The sequence below is a fragment of the Oncorhynchus keta genome, chromosome 33, assembly GCF_023373465.1.
Source record: "Oncorhynchus keta strain PuntledgeMale-10-30-2019 chromosome 33, Oket_V2, whole genome shotgun sequence".
In the NCBI taxonomy this organism is placed as follows: domain Eukaryota; kingdom Metazoa; phylum Chordata; class Actinopteri; order Salmoniformes; family Salmonidae; genus Oncorhynchus; species Oncorhynchus keta.
The window spans coordinates 9,231,573-9,256,733 of NC_068453.1; the positions used below are offsets into that span (position 1 = coordinate 9,231,573).

The 25,161-nt window shown below is 43.0% G+C and overlaps 1 protein-coding gene across 1 annotated transcript in view; it reads left to right on the forward strand.

Annotated features, from left to right (window-relative positions):
- The first annotated feature begins 2,865 nt into the window (after positions 1-2,865).
- Positions 2,866-25,161, forward strand: part of LOC118365930 (synapsin-3-like) — a 124,483-nt gene continuing 102,187 nt past the window's right edge. The window contains 3 exon segments of the mRNA XM_052491828.1: positions 2,866-3,035; positions 9,041-9,196; positions 9,199-9,461. Of these exon segments, the coding sequence (XP_052347788.1) occupies positions 9,071-9,196; positions 9,199-9,461 (389 nt within the window). The 5' untranslated portion in view covers positions 2,866-3,035; positions 9,041-9,070.

The window sequence follows — 25,161 nt, forward strand, 5'->3', positions numbered from 1 at the left end:
ATGGTACAGTGGACTGTGTGATGTGCATGCTTGTGCTGTGAGGTCATCCGTGACCTTACGTGACATCATTGAATTCTGTGTAGGTCCCCAGTGACAAACCAGTATTTTATGTTTATCTAACCCAGCCACCCGAGGTCTCCAGCAGAACCTATACAATTATATAATTTAATACATCACAAAAGTCATTCTGCAGTGCAATGCCTCGTTCTAGACTAAACAAATTTCATCAGCTTGCATGGATGACACTCCGCAAACCTTATACCATACCCAACCTCATCATCCGTTTGCAGAACAGCTAAATAGAGCTGTCCTGTAGAAAAACACAGCTGTGCCCTGCAGGCTAAGATCAGTCCATCCAGCATACGACAGTAAACAGCCATTGACCTTAACCAGCCCTAACATCCACTTCCTGTCTGGACCATTTAAATTGGCAGCCACTGGTCCCTGAGATGGCCACAGCTGCCGGGTGGATAGGAGAACGCTGTGGTTCACATGGAGCTGGCCACGGGGCACTTCTCAATATCAGCATGTGTCTGCAAGTGTGGTAGAGTGTGGTTTTCCTGAGTTGATATGAGATATTCATGAAATATGACTCCTCCTTCCTCTCTCTCCTTGGCCCATGATGCTGCTCTGATCTCTCTGACACACTTACAGCGGGAAGTTGGTGAGGAACCGTTTTAGAGCAGCCGCCAGACCATAGAAAAGAGGACAGAGAGAGGGATCGAGGGACAGCGAAAGGGAGGGAGAGCGGGGAGAGAGAATCCTTCAATCAAACAAAATGTTGATTTAATTAGCACTTTTGAAAAAAAATAATTGGCACAAAGTGCTTCACAGTAACCCAGTCTGCACCAAGACGAGGCAAGATGTTGCAGAGGAAAGTTGGAGAGGGCTCGGAAGTCAGTCAGGTTTCCTTTATGCTTAAGGTCTATGGCATGGATGACGCTTTCCTATGAGGATCCGCTGTCATGTCTCATGATATTGGTAGGTGTCTGTTGAGTTAAACGTGGAATGGCATTGTTGATTATAATCATTGGACACTGTGCAACGCACATTATTTTCTGCGTCAGGGCCTGCTGTCATACGCAATTTGACTCAATACTGGAATGTACAAGGTGCTGAGACGTTCAACTATTGAATATATGGTAGAGAGACTCCTAAATAGGATATCTAAAGAGAAGAGCAAAAAGCATAGAGTAAGGAATGTCTGTGGTTTCCCTCTGCAGTGAATCATTTAAACGAATATGCTCATTCAAGAGTCTCCCCTGCCAGAGGTCTACTATTGATTGATTGTGTTACATTTCAGTGGGCTGGGAGCCAAAAGCTCTTTGAAATCGAAAGCTGATCTTGGCAGATTTTCCAACGTTGCAGGCTGGGTATAAAATGAAATAGTTGTTTGCATTTGAAATATTCAGAATCAATGTGTTTTATTGTCATTGAACTTCTGAAAGCTCACTCACAATGAAATGACGCCCCCAATCTCAAGCCGTTAAAAATAATAAGACTGCATGACCTTGATAAAGGGAGTAAGTCCCACTGTGCATCTTGCATGCATACTAATACTGTGATCTCGAAACACTCCAAACCACTGACTTGCTATGAATTTCAAACACGATTGACATCAAATCTCAATGTTTACTAGTTACATTCTAATCCCTCTGCTATCAACCCAGCAAGCAATTGATATGTGTATTAAGCCTGAAGTAAATTAGTCTGCTTATAATGACAATGATATCTTTACTAAGGGAATCCATGGGAGTCAGCATCTGTGAAAGTACTGTGTTTTCCCTGGAAGGATGAGCAAGACCGGAACTTCTCACTAAATTCTAATTAGCCTATAAACAATGAAAGATTTAGGCTTTAATTCATTCAGTCAGCTTTGTTTGAATTAATTAAAAGTTTCCAATCCAGTCACCCCGGAAGTGTTCCAATATGAGGCAACCTCGTTTCATATAGCCTACCAGAAGAGGTGTTTCCCAATACAAATAAAAATGTAAAATGTTTAAAAATCATGAATTCACATCCTATATTATTTGTTACACAGCACTGAGCAAGGGCATTACGTTTGAGAGTTAGAGCTTTGACTCATTCAATCCTGGAATGGTCCCATAATGGGACTAGTGGTGAATTGTACTCTTATGTGACAGTTTTTCTGTCCCTACACGTTTTTCCGTCCCTAAAAAAGATGCTATCTTGAACCAAAAAGTGTTCTTCGGCTGTCCCCGTAGGATAATCCTTTTGTCGAACCTCTTTTGGTTCCAGGTAGAACCCTTTAGCATTCCATGTATAACCCTTTCCACAGAGAGATCTACATGGAACCCAAAAGAGTTCTACCTGGAACCAAGAAAGGTTATCTTACGGGAACAGCTGCAGAACCCTTTTGGAACTTTTTTTCTAAGAGTGTATGGGATAGGGAGCATTGAGACAGTTAACAAGATTCTTATACTTGTGGAGAGTATCATTTTGCAAAGGTAATTGAATTAATACTTGCCATAAAGAGAATGTGGTCGGACACTGGATCGGCCAAAACACATTCGTGTCCCAAGAATATACATAACAGAAATGAAAACGTCTGTCTGAAATCCAAATAATGATAAAGTCTACAAAAGATATATGATTCCAAATTAATCTAAATATTTTCTGTGTGTGTGTGTGTGTGTGTGTGTGTGTGTGTGTGTTTTCAAGGAAAGAGGGCTTCCCTGGAAATCAGTAGTCATAAAACACCTGTCTGGAGTGTCTCCTGTCTCTCAGCGTTGCATTTGTCTGAACTGAAAATACAATGCTGCCACATCCTTGAAATATTTATATTCCACAACTCAAACAAAATATGAGGGATGCTATTAAATACCACAAGCGAATCGACCAATGAGGTAAGAAGGGGATCTCAGGAATGGATGCATTTTGCTGCTCCCAGCATGCAGCATTGTGGGATACGGAGGAGACTGGTGGATGCTGATGCTGAAGCGCGAGCTGCTGAGGATTGAGACACGAGCGCAAGGGGTGCATCATCCAAACACTTTGTGATACCAGATTCCCAGGTAAAACATGACAGAAAAATGAATGAAAATGTTGACTGACATATTGATGCCGCCCGCAATTCAATGTGTTGTCTGTGTGCATGTATTATTTATTTTTGTTTTCGCCAAGTCATTCTCGGTCCACCGCTCTCAGCCGATTATTCAACATACAAACGAAACGGTTATTTCGGGCACATTAGCGTATTACACCCGCTGATTATATTCATTTGCGCAGGCGAATTAGCGCGTTGTGGTCAGGGCTGTTTGCGTGCTATATGGGGTGGTCGGTGACGATGTGCGGCAATGATCTGTTCATGAATATCTTCGGATTTATTGATTGGTTTGGGGTTAAAAGGGAATTCCCGCATGCAGCTAGGAATCCATTAGTCCGTTTTGTTTTATATTTAGTGAATCCTAACCCTCTGCATCAACATACTTGGAATTTGGCATTTTTATATACATAAATTACGTATACCCAAAGTATGCTATTTTATTGCAGAGCGAGTGAACGCACTTGTTGAAAATGACACTGTTCCTGCCCCCCCCCCTTCAAATTGATAGGAAACGAGTTTGTTTATCATCATGCCATCATACAGTATGTCTATTAGGCTACTGAAGGCTGTACGGCCATGCATATATCTTTTATCGATAGAATCCTATCCATGTTCATTTTAGAGATGTCTAGAGATGCTGTCATTGCTGGTTTAACTCAACGCTGTGCAAGTGCTGCCAGTCTGTGACTGAGTAGATAGCTAGTGATCTTTGGCCAGTATCCTCTCTGCCAGTGTTCACCCTTGATACTTGAGCCAGTCTAAGAATCCAAAATGTTCAATTGAAATAATTGACTATGTAACACATACAGTACTACTGAATCTTGCTTTAGGCTCTGGTGATCTGGGATTCTTGATGATCTCAACCGGAAGACATGATCTGGCCTTGAGATAGCTGGGAGTGTCCTCTGTTTGTTCAGTCTAATCAAAAGCTGTCCATGTTTTATTAGCTGATCTGGATATTTGCTCAATGTAGCAGTTCTTGCAGTAAACATAGAAATGCGGATGCATAGTCCTTGTTGCAAAGCTAAAACTGTTGGGTACCCGCCCCTGGCACCATAGTGGCAGACTGATGGGCCATCTGCAGTGAGAGGCAATCTGAGTTTCACACCTGTCATGTCTTTGTGGTTGAGAGGTGATGAAAATGACATGCCTCTGATTGACCCTCTTGTCCTGCTGAGCCACTGCTTTATTCACTGCTGCCAGGCCAAGGCTGCATGCATGGACAGGCCCGATACATTCCAAAACATGCTGTGCAAACACGTCATGGACAAGACAGAAGACCACAGAGCAAGGAACATTAAGCTGTTACTGATGTCATCCATTTCTATGTTTAAATGTTTAAAAATATAATGATCCTCTTCTGCCTCCTAACTCTGCAGGACTGGTTGCTTATGATGAAGTGGCGAGGGATTGGCTAAGCGGTTTGTGCCCTTGGTTGTGTAGCCCTGGCACTGTAGTGGAATGCTGATAGGCCATCTAAGGTTGCCACCCTCTGTGGCTGGGAGGTGATTTGAATAATGCCCCAGGCCTGCCCTGGGTGAATCAGGCAACCATTGATTGCATTTGGTTTGGATCAGGCTGCCTCCCAGGTGTGAGCCAGGGGCCGTTTTGGCTGACGGCTAAGTGATATAGGTTGGAGTAATCACTTGGAATAATGAGTAATGTTGTTCCACCTCAAAAAGCACAAGAGGATTTCAACACCCACCATCTCAGATGGTTCTGAAATAGTTTCTGTAGTTATTTAACTAGGCAAGTCAGTTAAGAACACATTCTTATTGACAATGATGGCCTAGGAATAGTGGGTTAACTGCCTTGTTCAGGGCCTGAACAACAGATTTTCACCCTGTCATCTCTGGGATTCAATCCACCAATCTTTCGGTTACTGGCCCAACGCTCTAACCATTAGGCTACCTGAAACCACTAAGATAAGCATTCCTGAAACAGTATATTGTTGAAAGATTATTTGAACTCTGACAAATTAAGCTAATTGATAGTACCACAATTGGCTATTTACATTTAAAAGTTTCATGTAATATTCATTAAATGTTGTACCCAACATCTGATTTGGACCAAACCTCTTTTTAGTAATGATTTATTTGAGAAATACAAATAAATGTTTAAAAGCCACCCACAGACTTCTCAAATCTCACACCAAGCCCACCCCAAAGGCCAGTTCTCTGTGTTTAACAAGTAGTATGGCGGTGTGGCTTGGAGTATTGTTTATTCACACTACTATTCTCAGTGAATTTGGTGATGAGGTTTTCCCCTTTTCAGAGAAATTAGGACACTGTGTTCTTGGTGACCTTCAATGCTGCAGATATGTTTTGGTACCCTTCCCCAGATCTGTGCTTCGACACAATCCCGTCTCAGAGATCTATGGAAAATTCCTTCGACCTCACGACATGTATTTTGCTCTGACATGCACTGTCAACTGTGGGACCTTATATAGACAGACACACGTGTGCCTTTCCAGATCATGTCCAATCATTTGAATTTACCACAGGTGGACTCCAATCAAGTTGCAGAAACATCTCAAGGATGATCAATGGAAACAGGATGCACCTGAGCTCAATTTTGAGTCTCATAGCAAAGGGTCTGAATACTTATGTAAATATATATATATATATTTGAAAATACATTTGCAAGAATTAAAACTTTTTTTTTGTTCGCTTTGTCATTATGGGGTATTGTGTGTAGATTTATGAGGAAATGTTTTATTTCATATATTTTAGAATAAGGCTGTAACGTAACAAAATGCGGACAAAGTCAAAGGGTCTGAATGCTTTCCCAAATGCACTGTATCCTCCTCTGTTTCCTTATTTTCATGGTTACTAATGATGAGGAGGTAAGATTATTTGTTGAGAAGACGTTCATGTGGTATGTGACAGCAGTCTGTGTAGATATAGAGATTTGATTCTAACACTGGTGAGAATAAAACACAGCCGACTCTTCGTTGGTAACCGTATAGCATGCCATGTGGTTGATGTATCGCGATGACTCACACATACTGTATGTCATCACACTCATCTGATACTGTGCCAAGTTTCTTTTAGACTAGTAGTAAAAAAGGAACTGGTTGCTAAGCGACTGCCGTGTCAGTTATATCACTAAGTACAAGGGGACCAGAATCGTGTGCTACGTGTGGGTCGGGTATGAGATGCGCACGTGTATTTAAAAAAATAAAAAATAAAGTAGGATGAGCTATTAATATAAAACTGAATTGTAGATGGAGGACCCAAACCCCAGTGTGTCGTTATGTTCTTGCTTTTTTTGATTGCTTTTAGATGTGCTACTGTTCATTTGTTATTAATGGTATTCTTCACATATGTTGTTACAGGCAATGCAATTCCCATACAACTGTTATTCTCAGTGCTTGGGCTCTTTCAAGTCCCAGTCAGCTGTAATTCCAACTCACCATCGTGATTTCCCTTCATTGAAGTAAAGACCCTATGTAAACGCTCCATATCCAGGCTGTATCACATCCGGGTCGTGATTGGGAGTCCCATAGGGCGGCGTACAATTGGCCCAAGCGTCGTCCGGGTTTGGTCAGGGTAGGCCGCCATTGTAAATCAGAATTTGTTCTTAACTGACTTGCCTAGTTAAATAAAGGTTAAAAAGAAATCAAAAGATATTTCATGACAAAAATTCCCTGACCTCAGACACATCGACCGCCATGAATAATACATACTCTGTAATGCTGCTAACATCCTAAATGCACGGCGGAAGGGAGACACTCAAGCTCCCTCTGCTCACTGCATGTTCTTTAATATGGAAAATATTCTCTACCACACACTTGAAAGCAAGACGATGGACTTTTCTAGGCTCAGTTAGCAGTTACATATCCACATCCCTTCACATACAAACTCTGCCAGAACACCTCGGGTCTATTTCTGTGAGTCATCATGATAATCACCTATATATTGTGCTGAGGGTATGAGGGCACCATTCCTCTTCAGCAGTGCTACACATCATTCCTCTATGATACTCTCTCAAAAAAGGTCACAGAGTTTCTCATCCACCCCTGGCACCCCCTTTACCCATGGTCCGAGGTCCTCTTGGTCTGCCCTTCGCCTGACCCTGGTGCCAGCAACCCTATTATCGTCACCATGCATCAACACAGTCCCATCATGATCTTTAACATCGCCTTAGTCTAGCATTACCCTGCTGTATCCATTAATTACAGAGGAGAGACTACCGTTACTGCCTTCCATAGCGCAATGCAAGCCATTGCTGCCTGCCTTGGTGCAGTACCAGTCAAGGCTCTATTTGTCGTTTAAGAGGCTAAGAGAGAGGGGATCAGTTGGGGCCCTGGGGGGTTGATTGTTAGATTTTTGGTAGGGCAAGACTCAGGACCTCTAAATGTGTGCCGGCTCTCCTTTCCCCTCTCCACTCTTACTGATAACCCCTTATTGCTAATGTCGACTCATCAGGTTGGGAGTGACGGGAGGGCAGATTTTATAAGCCTCACTTCCTGCAGGGGCTTGTTGAAACTGTCTCTGTTGTCTTTATTCAAGAGAGAAAGGGTTTGCCCCTAAGGCTTTAATAGCATCCGATACTAAATGTGCAGAGGGATGAGAGGGAAGCTGGTTTAAGGCTGGTTTAAGGATGGTGAGAAAGTGGGGGAATGCACAACTAGTGGCATAAAGATAGGGATTTCCCCCTGCCTTTAGTGGCGATTGATGGATCTCTAAGGATGGGCTGTTTCAGCACCAGAAAGAGTGGACAGCTCCCTGAGTAAAGAAATCTCTGTGTTGTTAACACTTTACAAGAAATTGCATAATGTTAACTTTCAATGCCCATATTTGCTTCAGTATTAAGTGTATTCAGTATTTTCCTTTAAGTCCCTGCAAAGTCAATGGCATTAATGCCGAGCTAAACATGTTCTTTGACATAGTTTGAAAAATGAACAAACATATGTCCTTTGAGGGCCATGTTCTCTATAGTATTCTGCTACTGCAGCTATATGTCGTGTGCAGGCAAGTTTCCATTGAACATTTCATGTTAAATTCTTTGTAATTTATTATTTATTTTATGCCCCAGAGAGTTTTTTTAATAAAATTGATGTTTTGATTTCTCACAGTGCCTTGTCATATCCTTTTTCCGCAATCCTCTCTCTTCTTATTTACCCACACAATCCAATTCTGTATCAATCAGCGTCTGATAGTCAGCAAACCCATCCCACAAAATGCCTTATCTCTCCCACCCAGCCCCCTTCTGAGGCTTATTCAAAGTGTCATAACTCAAGCTTTCACTCTAATCAGCACGCCTCTACATTGTCCTCTTAGTCAGTGCAGCTGATCTGAGTGACGTTCTTCTATATCAAGCCCAGTATCACACTACCTCCGCTCTGGATGCAAAGCAGATTGTTAGCACTTTGATGGTTAGACTCAAAATGCATTAAGGCAGCTACAGTCTCCTTAAACCAGGTTTGAATTGTGAATCCCTCTCCCTACATTCCTGACATGAGGCTGCTCCATATACTAGTACTGTACTAACTGTTTAATATGCAGATAGAGTCGATGGTTAGATTTTATGTGAATCCCCCCGGCCTCCCCCAGCCTGCCGCCTCCTGTGCCTAAGGCAATTGCTCATCTATATGCATGTTTCTGAGGCTGCCACTGTGGTTCCAACAGGGTTGCGCAATCCTACTTTCCTTCTTCATGAATGATTGGTGGCTGGCTGGCTGCGTTTTATAGCCCAGTGTGTTCCTATGAGAGCTAAGCTGACATCAATGCTGCACCAATGATGCTGCCTTACTGCTCCATACTCCTTCTGTTCCAAATGCATTTTTATATGAGAAGCGTTGGTTTTCACATTTACAGTAGCATATAGCATTTGAGTGTTGTATTGTGCCCGAGGGAACAGAAATTATTGTTATTATTATTATTGTTACAAATGTATCATTATTATTATTATTATCTCTCTCTCCCTTCCTTTGTCCCTCTCGGATCTCACTGTCTACCCCTCGTCCAGCTGGCCTGACCGACCGACCCACCAGTCAGCATGAACTACCTACGCAGGCGTCTGTCCGACAGCAGCTTTGTGGCCAACCTCCCCAACGGCTACATGATGGACCTGCAGAGTGGGCCTCGCCCTACCCCGCCCTCCTCCACCTCCAATCCCGCCTCCCCAGCCACGGAGAGGCGAACGCCCCCAGCCTGCCACCACAGGCCCCGGCTTCAAGCTCGGCCCCGGCCCCGGCCCCGGCCCCGGCCCCCGGGGGTTTCCTCAGCTCCTTCTCCAGCGTGGTGAAGACCGCCCAGTTGGCACAGAACGCCGCAGCAGCAGCCAAGGCTTCAGCGGCGGTGGCAGAAGCTGCACCAGCAGCGCCCGCCAAACCTGTCATACGGAAGCCCAAGATTCTACTGGTCATCGACGATCTGCACACAGACTGGTATGTTTCTCTCCCATGAAAGTGACCACTACATCAGTATTTTACACAAGCCTAGGCTATGTCGCCAGTATTACTTGATATCACAGTGAAGTAAAAACAACCTATTTGAATTCGGATGAAATGCACTGTGCTCAAGCAGTGTTTCACATACCCTCTGTCCACTTGGACAGCACATGGAATTTACCAGAAAATAGCTAAAGTCTATTCTTGTATGCAGCATTAGTCGTACTAATAAAGTGAAACCAATTCAGAAAGGGAACTGCTGAGATGGCACCAATTAGATGCAAGTAACAATCATGCAAGTAACAAACCCCTGGAGTTGATGTCTGCGCCTCCGTGGTAACCGAAGTAGCAAAATAAAACATCCCCATAAAGTTTAAGCGATATCTGTTTTGTTTAGTCTAAATCCACTGCATCCGTCGATGTCGCACTTCCACATCTGCTGTGAAATGTGACAGCGCTAGAGCAGTGTTTGTCAGACCATTAGGTATCCCGAAAATCATTTTTTTCCTTCTTCATAAAATTGTCGGTGGCGTCCGAACGGTTTGGACTATAAAACTATTGTTATTTTGCTCTGTGACCCCCACAAGTGTCTTGGCACTTGTCTGAAGTCAGTACAGCCCATCTGCCTTCTATCTGTAGCTTCCAAACAGTTTGGGCTACACACTAATATGAAAAAGGTGGAAAGGTGGGACTCTCACAAACATGTACAATACCGTTCAAACGTTTGAGTCACTTAGAAATATCCTTGTTTTTGAAAGAAAAGCACATTCTTTGTCCATTAAAATAACATCAAATTGATCAGAAATACAGTGGAGTCGCCTCTTCACTGTTAACGTTGAGACTGGTGTTTTGCGGGTACTATTTAATAAAGCTGCCAGTTGAGTGAGGACTTGTGAGGCGTCTATTTCTCAAACTAGACACTCTAATGTACTTGTCCTCTTGCTCAGTTGTGCACCGGGGCCTCCCACTCCTCTTTCTATTCTGGTTAGGGCCAGTTTGCGCTGTTCTGTGAAGGGAGTGATACACAGCGTTGTACGAGATCTTAAGTTCTTGGCAATTTCTCGCATGGAATAGCCATCATTTCTCAGAACAAGAATAGACGGACGAGTTTTAGAAGAAAGGTCTTTGTTTTTGGCCTTTTTGAGCCTGTAAGAAGGTCAGTTTTATTGCTTCTTTAATCAGGACAACAGTTTTCAGCTGTGCTAACATAATTGCAAAATAGTTTTCGAATGATCAATTAGCCTTTTAAAATGATCAACTTAGATTAGCTAATACAACGTGCTATTGGAACACAGGAGTGATGGTTGCTGATAATGGGCCTCTGAACGCCTATGTAGATATTCCATTAAAAATCAGCTGTTTCCAGCTACAATAGTCATTTACAACATTAACAATGTCTATACTGTATTTCTGGTCAATCGTAGGTCTACTCAGACAGTAAAAAAAAAGAAGAGGTTAAATACATGTATGTTTCCTGATCTTTCTTATATCTCGCAGATATAGGACAGACACTTCAGAACAAACTTCCTTTTTATTTTTTGGGGGGGGGACAATCTGTTGTTCCAAGTAGTGAATCTGTTATTTAATGCGTTTGTATTGGCTAATAGCAGTAAGCTCAAAAATATTTTTCATCAAATTCTTTTGGGGTATTTTTTTTGGGATACTTCAAGGAGTCTTAAAATTTTAAACCAAATAGCGAAGTGATCCTTGGTATGACCTTCTTAAAACAATTCCGTATAGCTTAGTAGAACCATCCTCCACTGGCTTAGACTCTTATGGGTTAAGTTTGACTAGAATATCTCTACCTCCGAACTTGGCTGCTACCCTTAGCTCTCCATTAAGATTCTACAGGGAGGCCTGACTGGTCTTGGAATTATTATGTCCCAGCAGACTATGCTGTTAAAAGTCTGTGTGCAGGACATTTTTTCTTCTTCTTTCCTTTTAAATGCCATCTGGGATCCCAAAATGTCTCATTCCCTTTCATCTTATTGTGTAGCTGTAATTAAGCTGTGCAGCAGAAGCCCTTCAGTATCTACTGTAGATCCTCTAGGCTGAGTCAATCACTCTCAGCTGTCTTAAGGAGCTCCCTGCAGCTTTATACAGTACACTCTGCCTATGGCAACTCGGCAGTGCTTTTTGATATTTTGCCCACTGTATAATTATTTGTAGGAGATGGTCAGATAAAGCATAGCAGTGTGACACACACAACAACACAGAGTTACACATGGAATAAACAAGCGTACAGTCAATAACACAATAGAAAAAAAAGAAAGTCTATATACGGTTTGTGCAAATGGCATGAGGAGGTAAGGCAATAAATAGGCCATTGGAGTGGAGGAATTACAATTTAGCAAATCAACACTGGAGTGATAGATGAGCAGATGATGTGCATGTAGAAATACTGGTGTGCAAAAGAGCAGAAAAGTAAATAAAAACAGTATGGGGTAGGTAGATTGGGTGGGCTATTTAAATCAAATCAATTCAAATAACATTTTATTTGTCACATACACATGGTTAGCAGATGTTAATGCGAGTGTAGCGAAATGCTTGTGCTTCTAGTTCCAACAGTGCAGTAATAACCAACAAGTAATCTAGCTAACAATTCCAAAACTACTACCTTATAGACACAAGTGTAAGGGGATAAGAATATGTACATAAAGATATATGAGTGAGTGATGGTACAGAGCAGCATAGGTAAGATACAGTAGATGGTATTGAGTGCAGTATATACATATGAGATGAGTATGTAAACAAAGTGGCATAGTTAAAGTGGCTAGTGATACATGTATTACATAAAGATGCAGTAGATGATATAGAGTACAGTATATACATATACATATGAGATGAATAATGTAGGGTATGTAAACATTATATTAGGTAGCATTGTTTAAAGTGGCTAGTGATATATTTTACATAATTTCCCATCAATTCCCATTATTAAAGTGGCTGGAGTTGAGTCAGTGTGTTGGCAGCAGCCACTCAATGTTAGTGGTAGCTGTTTAACAGTCTGATGGCCTTGAGATAGAAGCTGTTTTTCAGTCTCTCGGTCCCAGCTTTGATGCACCTGTACTGACCTCGCCTTCTGGATGATAGCGGGGTGAACAGGCAGTGGCTCAGTTGGTTGTTGTCCTTGATGATCTTTATGGCCTTCCTGTGACATCGGGTGGTGTAGGTGTCCTGGAGGGCAGGTAGTTTGCCCCCGGTGATGCGTTGTGCAGACCTCACTACCCTCTGGAGAGCCTTACGGTTGTGGGCGGAGCAGTTGCCGTACCAGGCGGTGATACAGCCCGACAGGATGCTCTCGATTGTGCATCTGTAGAAGTTTGTGAGTGCTTTTGGTGACAAGCCAAATTTCTTCAGCCTCCATTTAGAGATGGGCTATGTACAGCTGCAGCGATCGATTAGCTGCTCACATAGCTGATGTTTAAAGTTAGTGAGGGAAATATCAGTCTACAGCTTCAGCGATTTTTGCAAATCGTTCCAGATTTGGCAGCAGAGAACTGGAAGGAAAGGCGGCCAGAGGAGCTGTTGGCTTTAGAGATGACCAGCGAAATATTCCTGCTGGAGCGCGTGCTACGGGTGGGTGTTGTTATCATGACCAGTGAGCTGAGATAAGGCGGAGCTTTACCTAGCATAGACTTATAGATGACCTGGAGCCATTGGGTCTGGCTACGAATATGTAGCAAGGGCCAGCCGACTAGTGCATACAGGTCGCAGTGGTGGGTGGTATAAGGGGCTTTGGTGGCAAAACAGATAGCACTGTGATAGACTGCATCCAGTTTGCTGAGTAGAGTATTGGAAGCTATTTTGTAAATGACATCGCCAAAGTCGAGGATCGATAGGATAGTCAGTTTTACGAGGGTATGTTTGGTAGCATGAGTGAAGGATGCTTTGTTGCGAAATAGGAAGCCGATTCTATATTTAATTTTGGATTGGAGATGTTTAATGTTTAATGAGTCTGGAAGGAGAGCTTACAGTCTAACCAGACACCTAGGTATTTGTAGTTGTCCACATATTCTAGGTCGGAACTGTCCAGAGTAGTGATGCTGGACGGGCGGGCAGGTGCGGGCAGCAATCTGTTGAAGAGCATGCACTTAGTTTTACTTGCATTTAAGAGCAGTTGGAGGCCACGGAAGGAGTTTGTATGGCATTGAAGCTCGTTTGGAGGTTAGTTAACACAGTGTCCAAAGAAGAGCCAGATGTATACAGAATGGTATCGTCTGCGTAGAGGTGGATCAGGGAATCACCCGCAGCAAGAGCGACATCATTGATATATATAGAGAAGAGAGTCGGTCCGAGAATTGAACCCTGTGGTACCCCCATAGAGACTACCAGAGGTCAGGACAACAGGCCCTCAGATTTGACACACTGAACTCCGTCTGAGAAGTAGTTGGTGAACCAGGCCGAAGCAGTAATTTGAGAAACAAAGGCTGTTGAGTCTGCCGACAGGAATACAGTGATTGACAGATTCGAAAGCCTTGGCCAGGTCGATGAAGACGGCTGTACAGTATTGTCTTTTATCGATGGCGGTTATGATATCGTTTAGTACTTTGAGCGTGGCTGATGTGCACCCGTGACCAGCTCGGAATCCGGATTGCACTGCAGTGAAGGTAAGGTGGGATTCGAAATGGTTGGTGATTTGTTTATTAACTTGGCTTTCATAGACTTTAGAAGGGTAGGGCAGGATGGATATAGCTCTATAACAGTTTGAGTGTCACCCTCTTTGAAGAGGGGGATGACCGCGGCAGCTTTCCAATCTTTGGGGATCTCGGACGATACGAAAGAGAGGTTGAACAGACTGGTAATAGGGGTTGCTAAAATAGTGGTGGATATTTTTAGAAAGAGAGGGTCCAGATTGTCTAGCCCAGCTGATTTGTACAGGTCCAGATTTTGCAGCTCTTTCAGAACATCTGCTATCTGGATTTGGGTGAAGGAGAAGCTGGGGAGGCTTAGGCGGGTAGCTGCGGGGGGGTTGGAACTGTTGGCCGGGGCTGGGGTACCCAGGAGGCAAGCATAGCCAGCCGTAGAGAAATGCTTATTTAAATTCTCGATTATCGTGTGGATTTATCGGTGGTGACAGTGTTACCTAGCCTCAGTGCAGTGGGCACCTGGGAGGAGGTGCTATTATTCTCCATGGAATTTACAGTGTCCCACAACATTTTGGAGTTAGAGCTACAAGATGCAAATTTCTGTTTGAAAAAGCAAGTATTCGCTTTTCTGACTGACTGCGTGTATTGATTCCTGACTTCCCTGAAAAGTTGCATATTGCGGGGACTATTCGATGCTAGAGCAGTCCGCCACAGGATGTTTTTGTGCTGGTCGAGGGCAGACAGGTCTGGAGTGAACCAAGGGCTGTATCTGTTCTTAGGTCTACATTTTTTGAAAGGGGCAGGCTTATTTAAAGATGGTGAGAAAATTACTTTTAAAGAACGACCAAGCATCCTCGACTGACGGGATGAGGTCAATATCCTTCCACGCTAGCATACGGGCCAGGTCCATTAGAAAGGCCTGCTCGCAGAAGTGTTTTAGGGAACGTTTGACAGTGATGAGGGGTGGTTGTTTGACCACGGACCCATAGCGGATGCAGGCAATGAGGCAGTCATCGCTGAGATCCTGAGTGAAAACAGCAGAGGTGTATTTGGAGGGCAAGTTGGTCAGGATAATATCTATGAGGGTGCCCATGTTTACGGATTTAGGGTTGTACCTGGTGGGTTCCTTGATGATTTGTGTGAGATTGAGGGCCTCTAGCTTAGATTGTAGGACGGCCGGGGTGTTAAGCATATCCCAGTTTAGGTCACCTAACAGAATGAACTCTGAAGATAGATGGGGGGCAATCAATTCACATATGGTGTCCAGGGCACCGCTGGGAGCTGAGGGGGGTCTATAACAGGCGGCAACAGTGAGAGACTTATTTCTGGAGAGATTCATTTTTAAAATTAGAAGCTTGAACTGTTTGGGCATAGCCTGCAAAGTTCTGGCATACTTTCCAGGTCTATCTCTGGAGTAGATTGCAACTCCTCCCCCTTTGGCAGTTCTATCTTGACGGAACATGCTGTAGTTGGGTATGAACTTTTGGTGGCCTTCCTAAGCCAGGATTCAGACACGACAAGAACATCAGGGTTGGCGGAGTGTGCTAAAGCAGTGAGTAAAACAAACTTAGGGAGGAGGTTTCTGATGTTAACATGCATGAAACCAAGGCTTCGGATACAGAAGTCAACAAATGAGAGTGCCTGGGGACACGCAGGGCCTGGGTTAACCTCCGCATCACCCGAGGAACAGAGGAGGAGTAGGATGAGGTTATGGATAAAGGCTTTCAAAACTGGTCGTCTAGTGCGTTGGGGACAGAGAATAAAAGGAGTAGATTTCTGGGTGTGGTAGAATAGATTCAGGGCATAATGTACAGACAGGGGTATGGTGGGGTGCGGGTACAGTGGAGGTGAACCCAAGCACTGAGTGATGATTATAGAGGTTGCATCTCTGGACGAGCTAGTTATGCTGGGAGAGGTCACCTCGTGTTTGGGAGGTGGGACAAAGAAGGTATCTGAGGCATGTTCAGTGGGACTAGGGGCTCCGCATTAAACTAAAACATTGATAACTATCCATGGCAACAGTATACAAGGCATATTGACATTTGAGAGAGACATAAAGCGAGGCATAAAGCAATCACAGGTGTTGATTGAGAGAGCTAATTAAGACAATAACGGGTAAGACAACAACAGCTAATCAGCTAAAACAACAATAACAGGTAAAATGGCGATGAATGGGCAGGCAGAGAGGGTCGGTTAACAACACACAGGGCCTGAGTTCGAGGCTAGGGCCGAAAGATAAACCAAAAATAAACAAAACAGAGTACCGTGATTAATGAACAGTCCCGCAGGCATCAGCTATGTAGCCAAGCGATCATAGGGTCCAGTGAACAGCAATAGATGGAACAGGGAAGCCGCGGGGTAGTCTTTACTCCGCTAGCATATGGGAGACACAGCATTTAAAGTTAACTGGCCGGGGTTAGTGAAAGCTTCTGCTCCGACGTCTGGCAAAGGCCGGTTGAGGGCACAGCGGATAGACTTCCGTCGGCAGACCAGTCTTGGTGGTACGGCAGGGTGTCATGTCGACAAAGGGTCTAGGCCAGATGACGAAAGAGGTATTGTAGTTGTAGTAATTTTTTTTGCTAGCTTTGAGATGCGCCTGGCTCGCGGCTAAATGGTGTTAGCTTCGGGGCAGGGCTGTTAGCCACTATAGCCACTCGGTAGCAGCTAGCTAGCAGCGATGAGCCGATGCAAAGGTCCAGAGCTTACGGTAAGGATCCGGTAGAGTAGTGGATTCTAGCCATGCTGGGGTAGAGTCCAGGAGGCATCAGCTGTGTAGCCGAGTGGTCACTGAGTAGGCCGGGAGGTGGGCCTGGCTCAGAGCTAGCTTCGGGGCTGGGTCACTCGGTGTCAGCTAGCTAGCTGTGATGATCAGGAGTAATGGTCCAGGGCTTACGGCAGGAATCCGGCATTGTTGTGGAGAAAACAGTCCGATACTGGCAGGCTGACAAGTATTATCCAGGCTAAAAAAACGTCTGGTGCCTGTGGTAAAGGTAAAGGCCACTAGCAGTGGCTGACAATGACTAAATAGCTAGTAGCTAATTAGCTGGTTAGCTTCTGAGTTGCAACCAGACTGAAGAAAAAAACAGTGCATTTGTTAATGAGGCATGTTCAGATTCAGTTTGACAGCATCTTTTTCATAATAGTATGAATGTTTCATAGGTCTTCTGTACAGACATGAGCCAAACATAAAAACAAAAACAAACATACTGGATACAATGTCAAAAGAAATGTGGTTAAGCATCTTCCAATGAAAGTTGGTCTTGACCTAGTTATACACGGTACAGCAGACGTCCCTCGTATGTACAGTGTAGTGGACCTTTGTGTTCATATCCGTTGGCCCAGACACCATATCCATTTTAAGCTTAGTCTATAAGTCTATAAGTGAACATACTAAGTGCATGTTTTCAAGTACAAGCTGTCAGTGAGAACTTGAGTGAATCCTTTACCAAACATACCATTATGTTTGTGTGTATTGTGTCAGCCATGCAGTCTTCTCTTTATTGTTGGTAATGTGTGGCAATGGTTGGTAAAAAGGCTGTAATAAATATAGGTCTTTAAAAAAGTGTTTTCATGCATAGTGTTTGATATAAACAACACTGAGGTGTTTCATTTTTGGCCACACTGAGGCACTGTAGTCCACTTGCCACAAGATCACAACCTACTTGAGCGCTGATGTGTTTCTCCACGTTCACTGCATCTCTGTGTAGAGTAACACTGAGTTATGAACAGCAGGTGGCGCTAGCTGATAACCTATTGGAAAACTCTGAGTGAATCTGTACCTGTGCTGAGCATTGCTCCCTGGGTTACCTCTGACCATTCAATACTACCCGTGAACACCTATATGGTCTGCCACCACAATACAGATCTGTTCAAGTGGCACATACATGTCCTTGTTCTGTTGTAATTTCAAACACATGGGGATTAACTTTGTTTACTCAGTATAGAGGGAGCAGTGCACCATCAAAGATTGAGCTTTGTGGTAGCAGCATGGCCCTTTTCATGTAGACCTACACACTTGGTGTAATTTGTCCCTTGAGGCTCTTCTCTCTTTTATCATCATCTCTTTATATCACTGTAATTCAGTGACAATAACCATATGAGTTGGCAAGAGAGCACAAACACATCTGAGACCAGGCTACCAAATCAAAGGTGGAGTAAGAGTGGAGAATAGCAGCAGCTCAACCTTTTAACGATTGAGCAATACCCCTGTGAGAGAAGTACAACTCGTAAAAGCCTTTAAATGCCAAATATTTGGCTGCAGCTTTGGCAACGTGTCTGTATCATGGTGCCGATTTCTTCCCCCTCCTTTTACTTATTTGTTAAAGACAATGTGTACGAATGTGCATTTAGGCATGCTAGTTTTCTCTCTTCAGTTTAATGTGTGGATGAATTGATGGCCGTGTAGTGCTATGACAGATGTCAGTTCTCTGTGAGCCCTCCTACTACCGGCTGTCTGTCTGCATGTCTCCATTCTATTCCATGCACTTGGCTGGCGTTGTAGGGGAAACTTACACTTCAAATACAGCTCCAGAAGTGTTTGAATGGGCCTCCATTACCACATTAGTTTATGATAGTCATTTTGCAGACACTTTAACAGGGTCCAGTGGAATTGGGTCAACACCCTTCTGTCAGCTACCACAATATAATGCATGAGTAGGTGTTCAGGTGGCATTTGCAAACAGGGTTCAAATGAAAACGATGTAAACGTTTTCTCGTGTTGAATGAGACATATCTCTTGATTTTAGAGGAGGACACTTGCTAGGGATGCTATGGAAAACGTGATAAAACCCCTTAAGGTAGTAGATCATGGCTTTAGGTGAAATCTAGGGCTTTAAATCCGTGACTCCCATCTGAAAGTCTGCAAGGTACAGTAGTTCATGAAAAGTTCACTTTCTGGCTGCCTAAGCTTTCCAATAGTCCTCACATGCTTTGTTTTTTTACTGCATCTCCATAAATCAACATTGATCTAATCTCCCGGCACTTTTATTGTTGCTACGGTTGCCAACACAAGTATATTATCTGGAGCAAAAACTATTATAGGCAACACAAACCGATAGCTTGGAGAAGGTTGCCCCGGACATCAGGCGAACGGCCATAAGATAAATAACCACAATAAAACCTTATGATGACAGTCATCCATTCCCACCAGGGAACCAAAAAAAGAGCTGCATTTGTAATTCAGGATCAATGTTTGTCTGATGGGAGGCCACAAACGGGTGCGCCGTTTCGTTTCAAACTCCCAGGTTTCATTTGTAGACACAATGGAACTATTGAAATTGGTCAATGTTTTCCTGCTTTGTCTATGTCGGTACCTCTGCAATAATCTGGTTTGGAACGTGCTTTAATTCCAGGTTAATTCCGTATCAAGATGAGTTATTAATAACACCATTTGACCTATATTCAAGCCTTGGGATCATGTGGTGTAATACAGACATTGAAACTTGAAAGCTTTAGTGATCCATGATTACCCAAATATCTTAACCAAGTATGAGAATTACACATTTTTTATGATGCATTGATAGACGGTGTTAGGTTCTAATTATCAGAGTAAGAGCTCGCCGGACACTATGAAAGCTTAAACAAAGTTTATTCTTCCCAAAGGATCGAACAGTTGAACAGACAAAGACATGGTTACAATAGTGGTGGTATATGTACCCCACTTTGGGTGGAGTCTCCTCCTTCTCGCTAAACGTAGCATCTTTATTGCTAGGCAGGAAATAAAATGATTACGGGCAATAAACTTTTCCTTCTCCCTAAACGTGACCTGACCTCGACCTCCTTCGTCACTAATCCATGACTCTCTCCCCTCATCAGTGCCTGCCACATACGATTGTTTCCCCTACACTCAGTACATTCCAAGCTTAATTGCACCCACCATACACCTTCCTCCTACAGATACCCATTAACTTCTGGTGTAGACGCGCTCTAAACCATAGCACTCAATATTTCAATAGAATACCTGATAATGAACCCTATTTCAAGTTTGAGAGTTTAGGAGTTAGAACCCGGAATCCATCAGTCACCCGTTTTGAACATTTAACTCCATACTGTTCAACATGACATAAACTTGGAAAGGACTTATACATGGACAAACAATAATAATAAATCATGAACCATTTAAAAAAATAAATAAACATGCCTAACATTCACAGTGACATATACAAACCCAGAGACGTATGGCCTCTGTTCTATGACCACACCAAGCACACTCTTATTTCCATTTCTCATAGAACACTGAGAATAACATGTCTGTTGGAGCTGTTGACTCCTTCCATCTCAACTATCTCCTTCTGGGTCCTAGGAGAATGATAGCACATTAGACTTGAAAGGCAACGAGAAACACAAAACATAACAGTATTAACAATGTGGTAATCTATGCATAATTATATATGCATGAAAACCCAAAGTTTGATAGCATGACAATTCCCATACTTTCTTTGCCTGACTCAACGCCTCCAGGATACTTTTCTGCTGAGTTTGGCAAAAATGAAAGCCCTAAAAAGCCTCTTCAGGATTTCACCCAGTGTTCCCCTTTCCGGCCACAGGCTCTGAGAGGTGTTCCCAAGCCATGTCATTTTCACTTTGTTCCCCATTTCCTCCATTGCCACCTGATAGGCACGTCAACTGATAGGCAAATGCGTCGGCCTAATCAACGCCACTCCTCTTGAGGTAACTTAGCACTGCATATGCTTTCACATCAATGCCTCCAGAATTGTGTCCAGTGTACAATTGCCCCAACATCTACCCTTTCATATGATGCATTAACCAATAAAGCAAACTAACCCAACTATGGCGGCTAAAATAGCTCCCAGATCCAAAGCATGTCTACAATGGAATCTAGTCTTTCTCTCTCTCTTTAGCTCTGCTTCCCCTGTCATGGTGTCTTCAAGCTCACCCATTATGCAGCTGGATCTCACTTCATGTGAGGAGTGTGAACCCACCGAGGCGAGACGTGACGATCTTTACCGCTGCAGGTGCTGTAAGGAGTACTATGTGTGGACACACAGCAACGCATGGGTCATTTCCTGACAACATAGACTCTCCCAACAATGCTATTAAAGTACTGCCCGCTACTACTAACACTGCCCATGAAGCATATCTCAAATAACTCAAATCCCCAATTTGGACCGTAGTCCAATTCCAGGATGTTACTATCGCCTCCTTCAATAACTGTCCCTACAGCGACTGCCGTGAGAATAACTACTGCATGGAATCTGTCTAGTGTTCGCTGACTGTTTGGCTGTTATAAATGGGAAGGAGATCAATGACGTTGGAAGAATATCCAACCTAACAAAACTCTGAGTCACAGGTTTCCTGAAAGTTGACAATAGTGTCTGAAATGCCTATCTCTGCTACTTTCTCCATGCTCTGGGTATGTGTAATATTCCCTATATTGTGCACAGTTAGCTGTCCTCCCTCTCCTACGAGCTATCACCTGTAACAATATACATAGGGTGGTATCATCCCCAGAAACCATCACCCCGACCTCAATTTATGAGCCCCCACAGATCTCCACCCAGTCATGATCCATCCCACGTAACAGCCTTATGTAAACATTCTGTCTCAAACACAGACCTCATGTGTACCTCACCTCCTGCTACAGATACATTTACACATATATCATTCCATCTAACTCATGTGGTCACTACTCTTAATGCACTTCTAAAGTTATAAATATATTTTTTTAATTCTCAAATCAATTAGTCAATATACAACAGTCCGTCCTCTGGAACAATGATCAATCACTCTTATGTTCCACGAAACTTAAACACATATTGACTTAAACAGGGACAAGAGAAAATGCATGTTTAATCATTTCACATCACCTTTGATGCGACTAAGACTGGGGACAGAACCGTCCATCCGTTACGTTGTATGCCCATGTGATGCTGGTCTCCACGCCCATCTCATTCATTTTCATCCTTGGGTGTTAATGCAAGACAGACTTTGAGCCTGGTATGCAATCAATTGTACCTTTTTTAAATCTAGTAATCTATCTATATGTATTGATGCGATTTAACAAAAAAAATGTATGACATGGTAAAACAAAAAACCTCCCTCTCGGAGGACACTTGAAGACAAGATTTCTAGAGCCTCCCTAAGCCCAATACATTTGAGCAGTGCACCTACCCCTCACAGTTTGAGAGCAACTCTCTCTCGCTGTACCCGAATCATAACTAAAACATTTGATAAATTATCCAACCCAAATTTAGAATGACAGTAACTTTACTTTGAGTCTATCACTTGAATTCAAGCTTCTCAACCTGGCACACATCATCACGGTTAGAATGTACATTTATAAACGGGACCTTTTATTGCCGACTCTTCTCATTACAACTCCCATCTGTCCCTGTTTTCCTGTCGCCAGTGGCATGGTAATGAAAGATCGGTATCTCAAAGCATTCTTAGTCTAAATTGTTCGCAGTGTGTAAACCTTCCTTCATATCGTGATTCAAAAACAAACAACACTGCATGTTAAATAAAAAAGAAACACATTTGAATAACCAATCATTTTAGAATTACAACTCTTGAAAACTCCACAAGGAAATGCTGGTACCCCAATAGAAATGGTCAAATAGAATAGAGACTGGTGTTTTCTCATTCATTTTATAATTAAATCCCACCTGTTTCCATCATTTCTAGTGAGATGGATCAGGACTAACCAGAAAGTCGGGATAGAGTGAATTCGACACCATTCAATATTTCCTGTCTCTTTTCTTTCCCTGTGCTTCAGAAACCATTTAAAAACCTTTCAAATATGTTCCATCATTCTGCATACCCAATTTAAAACCAAATTAAAACGTATGTCTCGTATGTCTTCCTTCACATAGAAACTGTAATCTCTATGAACCACTATTGATCGTACCGAGGCCATACACCGCTATGTGAAAGTTTCCTGTCCCGCTACTTTCAGGACGATTTGTTGCTGCTCTTTTTGAAAAAGAGGCAAACGCTTGCATGGCAGCATTTCCTCCGAATGCAACAGGCTTCATTCCCACTCTACACTCATTCTTCCAAATGCCCAACGGTCCCACATCTAAAACAGGGATCTCACTCCCTACGCTTTGATGCTTTTTCGCTACGTTTCTTTGTCTTACATTGAAACCACCGTTAGTGACTTTCACTGTGGCCATATTAACCCCTTGCACGCCTGCGAAGTGAGCGGAGTTATATTCCATTCTCAAAGCATCCTGCTCTATTTCATCCACTTCCCCCGCATTTGTCGTTTTGATCACAGGTTTCAACCCTGTCATCAAAGCCGACGCACAAATTCTATCAATGTACTCCAGTTCCCAGTGTTTCTGTAGCTGAGTAAATCTACTAATTCCGGGTTTATCGGTTTGTATTTTTTTGTTGATAGAATGCTGACATCTAAACGCTGGAATATTGAGTTTTTGATTCTGGTTTTATGTCATTGTGGCAAGTCATAATTGCCTCCCTAAATTTTCTATCAGATTAGAATTTTCCGTTAGCTGGGAAATGCTGACAAAAAAAATCCAGTTTGCAAAATTTTTCTCATATTCAAGCCGGATTGGTAGAATGCTCGTGAATCGGGGCTGTCTGTTGCCATATCAATAGTTCTTATTCCCAAACCTCTCCCTACGATGTCCAGGGTGTTTTAGATTTCTTCACTCCCTTCTATGAACTGTTTTCCAAGGTAGCGTTACCCATTTCCCCGAAGAATATTTCGGATAGAAAGGTTTTTGTGCCTTTTAATTGGTCACGGCACCTAATACCTTGTATTAGAACCACTACTATAGAGTCTGCAAATGTATTACTGGAGAATATGGATGACCTAATGTGTTATTCCAGGGTTGCGCCCCAAATATCACTGTTGTTGATAACACACATTACCAACATTATTCCCACTTGTTTTCCTATTTCCACATAATCTGTCACAGTTCCCCCTGCCCCAATAGGGCATAAACCAACCTCTCTCCTTGTTGCTACTGCTCATATTCTCTGAATCATTTTATCTTTCTCCTTTTCTAACCATGGATGAGCCTCTCCTCCAGACACGTATCAATCCCCTGGCACTATACTGCCTCACACTCTTTTCTTATAGTACTCACAGGAACCAACCCACTCTGGATTTACCCCCTAGGACTTACCCTCTGCCGGTACCAGCCTGCTCAGGCTTACCTTCCGGGTCTTACCCTATAGTTCATAGTAGTCACAGGAACTAACCCACTCGGGATTTACCCCCTAGGACTTACCCTCTGCCGGTACCACCCTTTTCGGGCTCACCTCACCTGGACTTAACAAAGCTACGACTGGTGGTAATACAATGGGACTACTGAATAAGCTCAGGCTTTCTAGGTCCGTATCCTATAATTGGTTCAGCCTACGACTCTCATCTCCCCAACATGTCAGAATTAGTGATAACAGGTGTAGGAACTGTGCCTACCTTGTTTCTGGTGCCGGCTCCTGTTTCACTGATCCAGAATCAGCACCAACTGTTAGGTTCTAATTATCAGAGTAAGAGCTCGCCGGACACTATGAAAGCTTAAACCAAGTTTATTCTTCCCAAAGGATAGAACAGCTAAACAGACAAGGACATGGTTAAAAATAGTGGTGGTATATGTACCCCACTTTGGGTGGAGTCTCCTCCTTCTAACTAAACATAGTATCTTTATTGCTTGGCAGGAAACAAAGTGATACTGGCAATACACTTTTCCTTCTCTCTTAACGTGACCTGACCTGACCTCGACCCCTTTCATTACTAATCCATGACTCTCTCCCCTCATCAGTGCCTGCCACATATGATTGTTTCCCCTACACTCAGTACATTCCAAGCTTAATTGCACCAACCATATACCTTCTTCCTACAGATAACATTTAACTTCTGGTGTAGACCCTCTAAACCACAGCACTCAATATTTCAATAGAATACCTGATAATTAACCCTATTTCAAGTTTGAGTTAGAACTCAGAATTCATCAATCGCTTATTGATGGCTGATAGGATCTCTTATCTGAAATTGGTTTAATAGTGATTTACAATATTACACTAAATACCAATCAGTGTTACAACATGTGTGGTGGCTTTGCCACAGTCTTTCTTCATGTTCCCCGAATTGACCTTTCTCATTGTTAATATTTAATAGA